This window comes from Antechinus flavipes, chromosome 1 (assembly GCF_016432865.1).
Source record: "Antechinus flavipes isolate AdamAnt ecotype Samford, QLD, Australia chromosome 1, AdamAnt_v2, whole genome shotgun sequence".
NCBI lineage: Eukaryota > Metazoa > Chordata > Mammalia > Dasyuromorphia > Dasyuridae > Antechinus > Antechinus flavipes.
This window is the reverse complement of record NC_067398.1, coordinates 588592348-588600864: the sequence shown is the minus strand read 5'-3', so window position 1 is coordinate 588600864 and position 8517 is coordinate 588592348. Positions and strand designations below refer to the sequence as shown.

The following is an 8517-nucleotide window of genomic DNA, read 5'->3' as shown; positions in this document are numbered from 1 at the left end:
CCAGCCTCTTTCCTTCCCCTCTTTCCCAATGAGGAGGAACAAAACTCCGCAAGTAGAAAATGCTTTTTAAATGAAACAAATGAGATCACTAGGATCTGGTTTCTGCCTAGATTCTCTACTAATGTAGAGCGAAGGCGCCTCTAAATGCAAATCACTTGGCTCCGGCCCCCTCAGCTGCAGCAACTACCGCCGCCGCCCGCTCGCCGCCAGCCAAGCCAAGAGGCTGCCTCCCCCCCACCCCTACCCCACCCCTCCCGGCCTACCCGACAGAGGCGTGGCCGGGGGCGGCGGGAGAAGGGAGAGGGGAGCGGGCAGGGGCGGGGCGGAGCACAGAGGCGGACGGCCCGGGGCGGACAGACTGGGCTGGCCTGCCAAGCTGCGGTGGGGGTGGAGGTGGCTGGGCCTGAACTGGGGAATTCCTTCTCCCCACCCACGTGGTACCCGGTAGACCCGCTGCAGCCGGGTTAACCCACCTCTAGTCCGAGCCTCATCCCGAAGGCGTTCCCCTGAGACACCTAGGAGGAGAGGACAGAGAAGGGGGCAGAGAAAGGCGGAGGGGGGGTTGACATCAAGTCAGGTGGGGCGACTGCAGGGAGTCCCCTAGGGTAGAGCCCGGGGAACACGCTGCCCGGGATTGTGTACACGCTCCACTGACACTGGCTTCACGCTGCCGGGCAGCCGCTGATCACGCGTGGTCCCCAGAGCCCATTGGTCGGCGCCTCACACACCTTTGCAGCTGATTGGGCCAGCTCAGGCTCCGCCTCCGCCCCCTCCCGCGGCGCTAGGCAGGCTGAGCGGCTACCTGAATGGGGGGGGTGGACAGACGGCGAGGAACGCTGTAGCGGCGGGAGCGGTAAGCGTGTCTCTGGAGCGGGTTACTAGCCAGCCATGCTCAACTTCGGGTCTTCCCTGCAGCAGCCTTCGGTAAGTCGCCTTACGATCCCTTGCCCTGCTTTGCAGCTACCACTTCACCAGAGGACCCAAAGGGTGCTACGACCCACGAACGAGCTCTTACTTCTGGCACGTCTCAGCAGAAGGGTTATAAGAGTCCAAGGCTGGGGGCTCGCCTTCTCGCCTCTTGGCTGACGGAGCTAAGAGCTTATGGGGGACTGACCCGGGGAAGGGATTGTTGGAAAGACGAGGGGTCTGAAGGATACCAATTTACGAAGGGAAGTATTGGGACTCTGGGGCAGGTAGGTAGTTCGGATGAAGGATGAAAGGAAAAAAGGGGAAGGGGCTGCAGGCTAGGACATCGGGGAAAGTGGGGATGGAGAGAGAAACAGGAGGGGGTCGCTTCCTGGGTCCCGTAACTGAGGGGGAAAATTTGGGGGGCCGCGGAGTAGATAAATGAAGGGGCGGGAAGGATAAAAGGCAAGGCTAAGGGTGCAGGGAAACCGGGGCAGGAATGAGAGCGGGAAGGATGGGGACAGAAAGGGTGAGGGGGAAGAATCTACCCAGTTAGGAAAGGGCGGGGGGATGGGGAGGGGTTCCCAGTTACTCTGGAGGGTCCGGGACAGGTGCATTGACGGGAGGTGGTAAATGGGGGTGGGGGACTGAATTAGTGTCTGGAAAGTGGTACGTAAACCGGGAGGTAGAGGTCTTGCAGGTTTAGGGGAAGGTGTAAGGCTGTATGCCAGTTAAGTTTTTTGGGGGGCGTCCTAATTGGAGCATATGAGGAAGAGAGGGTTAAAGAATGAGGAGGATGGGGAAATGAGGAAGGGGGGCGGACGATGAGCGGGAAGGGGCTGCTGCAGGACATTTGGAACTGAGAACAAGGCGGGGGTAGGAGTTGCGGTAGCCACAAATGGGGGACTCCAAGCGCGCTCAGATCGGCAATGGGAGACAGCAGGGAGTTGCTGTCCAACGATGGGGAGCGGGCTCCTGCTCGGCGGAGTGCCAGAGTACCAGAAAGGGATTTGTAAATGGGACGAGATAAAACGGGGGATTGAAATGAGGAAGGGGGGACGTGGGTGGCAGGGAGACGCGCCGCGTGGGGGCTGAGCTCCGCTCCGTCTGGGAGGAGGAACATCTCTGGGGGCCGCTCGTCTGGGAAATCATGTCAGAAGGAGTGGCGGGGGCTGCGCCTCCCGGAAATGGAGGGGAGGGGGAGCCTCGGAGTGTCTGGAGGGCTGCGAGGTGGTCTGAGGTCCCGAGGCGGAGGCGGAGGGGGCGGCGGCGGCGGCGGCGGCTGGGCTCCGCGCTGCCTCAGCCCAGCCACGCCGGTCGGGGCGGGGGCGGGGGCGGAGGGGAGGGAGGGGCGGGCGGAGCAGAGCCCGGCCTCTATCTGTAAGCAGCCAGGCTGGGCGTGGGGGCCGCGGGGTCAGCGCTCGGGCCGTGGGGCGGGGCTGAGGCGCGCCGGGTCCCCCCGGCGGGGGGGGTGGGGATGATTTCCGCGGCTGCTGCTCTGGCCCCTCCCCAATCGCCAGGGATTGAGGGGGGCTGCAAGGGAGATGGAGCTGAGCAGCTTCTCGTCCCCGGGTGACCTAGCCCGCGCATGTTGGGCTGGGAAGTGAGGCCCAGCCCCTCTGTCGGTTCCTAAGGGAACCGCGGCTGGCTTGAGGCATGAAGAGGCGGGGGAGCCTTCTTCCCTTAGGCGCGGGGGGAGGGGGAAAGGGGAGGGTGCGGCAAGTTCCCCTCCCCCCTTCTCCGGAGCGGACTTCTGGGCGGTTGGCGGCTACTTTCAGTCCCCTCCTCCCTTTCCCGCCCTGACGCGGGGGCGGGTTGGGCCCCTGCGGTTTCAGGAAGTAGGTGAAAGGTGAACGCGCGGCAATTCCCAGTTCACGTTTCCTGCCAGTCCGGGAGCAGCCGGTGATCATGCTTTGTTCACATGCCTCTGGCCCCAACCCCCCTCCTTGCAAGTAGTTCCCGCCCCCTTCCTGGAGGCAGCCAATCCCATTCACGCCGCCGGTCTTAACGGACCAATGGCAGAGGAGGGATGTGGGGACGTGCGACCGGTGAGGAATGTTCCGCCCTGAATCACCCTCACGCCTCTGAGGTTAGGGCGGCCCCGTCTGGTAGAGCTAGCCGGAGAGGATCTCCCTCCTTGTCTACCCTCCCCCTCTTATTCTCCTCCCTCCGTCTGCCTCCCCCGCCCTGAGCCTCCCCTGCTTCCCTTTCCTGCCCTGCTCTCCCCACTCCCTTTCCTCCCCCTCCCTGTTCCTTTCCCTTCCTACTCGGTCAGTTTTGGAGTCCCTGCCTCCAGAGCTTCTCTGGCTAATGCTTTCGTTCATCCTTTCTCGGGAGTTGCAGATATGTATTTCCCCTCCTGACTCAGAAAAACAAAAGATGGAATGACACCAGTAGATTTCAGCCAGCCCGTTTTTCAGTGTAGTTTTAAGCTATTAAAACTATAATATTATTGGAAGAGATTTCAGTGATTTGTTCTTTATAAATCTTGTGACAAATATGACATCCTCAATAGTACTGTTAGAAAAAAAATCAAGCTTTAAAGTCAGAAACTTACATAAATTATAAAAGATACAGCAATTAATTGATATTTAAAACCAACCTAACCTGAAGAGCTGTAGTAGTAAACTGAAAGCTTTTCAAAGGCTTGATTATATCTTGTAATGCTTAGTTTCTTAATGATTGATCAAGTAAAAGGTTACAGGTGGGCAAAAATAAAATACGGGCTAAGATGAGAGTAGGAACTTCCTGAACATTTGACCTCCTTTACCACAGATAACTTCCAAAGTTATTATTACTCTTTAATTTAATCTCCAAGATTATTTAGTCTTTTGTGTCCTGGGTTCCTTTCTCACATAAATGCATATCAAAGTTCATAGGAATGCAAAAGAAAATTATTTTGTACTATAGTTTGAAAAACAAGGACATCCCTATCCCTGATGTAGTCCAATCTCTACATTTTAGATGAGGAAATGAAGGTCCACTGTCTAAAAGATATTTATAAAGCAGAAATGTAACCTAGGTCCCCTAAACCTTCAATCCTGTTTCCATTATATATATCCCCTCTGCTTCTATAAGAAAAAGAGGGCATTTTTTTCTATTAGAAATTCACACCAGAGAAGAAAGCTCACAGAATTTTTGCAGCTTTTTTTTTTTTTAACACAAAAGTGTAATATTAATATAATGCATGCACCCTAAACTTTTGTCCAAGGCCATTTAATGGTTAGTGAGTCATTTGATTTCAGATCCATCTCTCTTGATTTACAAGTCCAGTTAACACAAATTCATACTTTATCTCCTGAACATTATATTAGTTAATATTTACCCCTGAATATCTACATGGTGAGATTTATTTTTTATTGTACCTAACATAAGTTTTCAGTCTCCTGAACACAGTAACCATTTCATTTGTCTCATAATAGGGAAGGAAAGAATAAAAACTTTTTTTTTTTTAACATCAAATGGTGTTCACATAACTTGGTTGTTTTCATAAATTAAACTGTAATTCTGTTTACCACTTAGTTGGGAAAAAGTAGTGATAATTTCTTATTTTGTCTTTTTGCAGGCAGAAATGATTTTTGAAAAACCAAAAGAAGGTAGATGTTCCTGGAACAATTCTACAGAGAAAAGTGATTTTGAGGCTGTAGAAGCCCTTATGTCCATGAGCTGCTGCAGTTGGAAGCCTGATTTCAAGAAATACACTGAAATTAGACCAATTACACCAGCCTCTGATGTGTCCGAGGAAACTGAGGAGGGCTTGCTACCTGGCACAGCCGACTTCCATGCCATACCAGCATTTGTGAGTTACTCTTTAATGTTGTTGCCTGTAGCAGATTTTTTACAGTGCTGTTAACAGAATTAGCAGGGTTTTTTTTTTTTTGGCTAATATTTTTATATTTCTCTTTCTCTAGTGTTTGACTCCGCCCTATAGTCCATCAGACTTTGAAGCCTCCCATGTACCCAATTCAGTGGTGTCAGCGCCATCTACCGGACACTTTAAATCATTTGCTGACACTTCAAAGCCTCTCCGTGGGGGTGATTTTGAAGAGAATGATAAGGGCCAGTTACCAGCGCCAAGGCCTTTGAAAGCTCAGGCTACAAGTGTAATTCGTCACACAGCTGATGCTCAACTGTGTAATCACAGAACCTGTCCCATGAAAGCTGCCAGTATGCTAAAATACCAGGACAATGTTTTTAAAAGAAGATCTCACCTAAGTGTTGAGACAACAAGGAAAAATGTGCCGTGTGCAGCTGTGTCACCGAACAGAGCCAAATGTGAGAGCACCACGGTGGCCCACGTGGAAGAAAAAGCAGGTGCTGCTCTAAGTGACATTTCCGTGCCTTCTTCAGAGACTGTCATCTGTAGCCCCCAGCTACTTCCTGTCTCCCCAAAACAAAAGTCAGTGTTGGTCTCCCCACGTGCTACATCAGCAAGTGGAGTTCCACCCGTGCCAGTCATTTGCCAGATGGTTCCGCAGATGGTCCCCCTCCCTACAAACAACCCTGTTGTAACAGCAGTTGTCCCTAACACTCCACCTAGTCAACAGCCAGCCCTTTGCCAGCCTGTTGTGTTTATGGGAACACAAGTCCCTAAAGGTGCTGTCATGTTTGTCGTGCCACAATCTGTAGTCCAAAACCCCAAACCTTCAGTGATGAGCCCAAATGGCACCAGACTCTCTCCCATTGCTCCTGCTCCAGGTTTTGCGCCTTCTACAACAAAAGTTACGGCACAGATTGACTCATTGAGAATAAGAAGTCACATTTGCAGTCACCCAGGATGTGGAAAGACTTATTTTAAAAGTTCTCACTTAAAAGCCCACATGAGAACACATACAGGTATTGATTGATTTATGTCTTCTTTGGTTAGAAAGATTTTTACTTATAATTCTGTTGACTGTCAACAGAGGCACATTTGTAAAGCATGTTGTAATAGTATTGTAAGCATACCAATAGCTTATAGAAAATTTGATCTTTGAACTATGCATGATTGAAAAAGCTGATTTGTCTTAGCCTGGAGTCATTTATGTATAAGAAATATTTTGCAATTTTACATGGCACATGTGATGGGGTATGATTAGGTAATCTGGAAGTTTTGCATGGGCAACATTAATAGCATTCTTTTTGAATGGCTTTAAAAGCAGTCGGATCACATCATGTAGTTTTTCTATATCATAGATGATATAAAATGCATAGATGACATCGAGTCATCATTCTAGTTTTTTTTTAAAATTATGATCTGTCTGTTTTTGTTTTAGGAGAAAAGCCTTTTAGCTGTAGCTGGAAAGGTTGTGAAAGGAAGTTTGCCCGCTCAGATGAACTCTCGCGACATCGCAGAACACACACAGGCGAAAAGAAGTTTGCCTGTCCTATGTGTGATCGGCGATTCATGAGGAGTGACCATTTGACCAAGCACGCCCGTCGCCATCTGTCTGCTAAGAAGCTCCCCAACTGGCAGATGGAAGTGAGCAAGTTAAATGACATTGCTTCTCCCTCAGCACCTGCTACAACACAGTGAAAGTAAGAGCACCTGAAGACAACATCAGAACTAATGTTGGTCATAGCCACTATCAGCAGTGATGTAAAAGTGCTTCCACTCCGGCCCGGATGCTTTGGGGCTCTCGGGGCTTCTGGGGCAAAGGCCCACTCTGGGTTAGAGATGAGAAAATGCAGAGATATGGGCAGAATGGGGGCCGGGCATTCACAGAAAGGCAGATTTCATTTGCACACGAGGAGGGAAGAGAGTCTTTCCTTCTTCTGAAGGTTTCTGATCAGGACAACAGGCAGCACAGTTTTTGAATTGGTGTGCCTAATGTGTTAGCACATTTGATCCCAACTTTGAGTGGGATCCTTTTAAAGTACTTTGTGGTTTCAAGAGAGTATAGACAAAAAAAGAAACATGGTACAGAAGTAGACATGTAATGTTGGTTTGCATTAATTACTGCAAATATTGTCATCTTTTCCTAGCTGAGTAATTATCTTGTTTCTTCGTATCTCTATAGTTAGTGAATGCAGTTGTCAACTTTTAATTAGTACTGGCAGTTTTCCACAATTGGACAAAACAAAGCCATTTGTGGCTGGAGAGGACTACCTAAACTGGAGACCTCATAAATTTAATTCTATTAATGTATAGCTCCTTGTGTTTTACTTTTTGTCTTTAGTCATGAAGTTAAAACAAATGACTTTTTAAGCATCTCACGATGTTCTAAACTTTTAGTTTGCCTGCAGTTTCCAGTGTAGAATTAAAAATTGTTTATGCCATTGTGTTTTCCCTAAACTCTTGAGATACGCTGCACTTTGTGAAAAAATTATCTGAAAATGAAAAAAATCTTGCAGTTTTAAGAAGGGACATCAAAAATAAGTTACTCTTTGAAAAATGGTTCTATTATAAGTAAAAAATTCTTATATAATAAGGATATAATGTGTGCTGTATTGAACTAGAAAGTTAGTGGGGGAGGGGGGATTATTGTTTAAGTTAACAAAAGGACAACCAAAAAAACTGTCCTGTTTTAGGAATTTTTTGGGTAGAGGGGAAGTGGGAATAATTAGTACATAACTTTCATTAACAGTATTTCTATTATATCCTGTTGTATCGTGGATGTTATACACAGTAGAGCAAAGTGAGCTGTTTGGCATATACAATGAAATTTTTCATTATATTGTTTCTTTAGCATTTTTATATGTATCAGGTTTAGTTTTTAAACATTCAGGTAAAGGCCAAAAAGCAATATTACCTCTTCAAATTTTTTCTTAATATACAGTTTCAAAACTTGGCCCCATGGGAAACATTATAGAGAAATTTCATTGTAATGTCAAAAACATTCTTGTGACTACTTTAAGATTTGCACAATATTTCTTATGTTGTACTTTATATCTTGTTTACAATAAATAATTTTCTTTGCTATACAGACTATTGATTTGTTTGTTTAAAGCATTTTTCCGTGGTCCCAATATCTCCAACATTATCAAATCTTTGTCAATTTGAATGAATGATATACTGTATCATTAGTAAGCTTAAGCCACTTTTAAGTTGAAAATGTGTCTCTGCATACATATGTTGAGATTGTGGCTATAAGCACTTACTATTATATTCTACTGACCTTTCTGTCACTCACTTGAAATAAGGTTTTTGCCAAAGTCCTGTTGAATACTAGATGTAGAATTGTAAAGTAGAACCTTTACCCAAAGCAGAATGCCAAATATTTAATTCACACTGGTTTGACTTAAGTGATAAGCAAATCACTACATACCACCACCACCACCCAGTTCATTCCATTTTTGGACAAATTCAAATCTTTTGCTTCTTCTGAATCCAGATTTTTTTTATCTCTTTATCTGTTGCCTCGTATTTTGTGATATAATTTTGTTATATTCAACTGGTCCCTTACTGCAGTAAAGCAAACCTTTTAATTGAATCTCCAGAGTGAAAAAATACCCAAGTTTTTTCTCCTAAAGCCTCATACTAAGCTTTACCCCCAGCTGTCAGGGCCTCAACTCAAGACTTTAATGAATTTGAATTCCCTTTTCCCCTTTTTTACTTCTCAAAGTGACCTCTCTTTTCTTGCAATCTCTGAAAAACACCTAGCCTAGCTTTTTGCTACTGCAGACTTGGCC

General features: G+C 47.0%; 1 protein-coding gene across 1 annotated transcript; it reads left to right on the top strand.

The window, feature by feature from the left end:
- The first annotated feature begins 807 nt into the window (after positions 1 to 807).
- Positions 808 to 7807, top strand: KLF10 (KLF transcription factor 10). The gene is made up of 4 exons (XM_051970955.1): positions 808 to 924; positions 4472 to 4705; positions 4818 to 5742; positions 6162 to 7807. The coding sequence occupies exons 1-4, from the start codon at positions 889 to 891 to the stop codon at positions 6419 to 6421; spliced, it is 1455 nt and encodes a 484-aa protein (XP_051826915.1). The 5' UTR covers positions 808 to 888; the 3' UTR covers positions 6422 to 7807.
- Positions 7808 to 8517: the final 710 nt, after the last annotated feature.

Excerpts from the sequence above, each read along its gene's own strand:
- KLF10 (XM_051970955.1), top strand. The coding sequence starts at position 889 with ATGCTCAACTTCGGGTCTTCCCTGCAGCAGCCTTCG. Across the intron at positions 925-4,471 it reads CTTCCCTGCAGCAGCCTTCG|GCAGAAATGATTTTTGAAAA; the intron begins GTAAGTCGCCTT and ends GTCTTTTTGCAG. Across the intron at positions 5,743-6,161 it reads CCACATGAGAACACATACAG|GAGAAAAGCCTTTTAGCTGT; the intron begins GTATTGATTGAT and ends TTTTTGTTTTAG.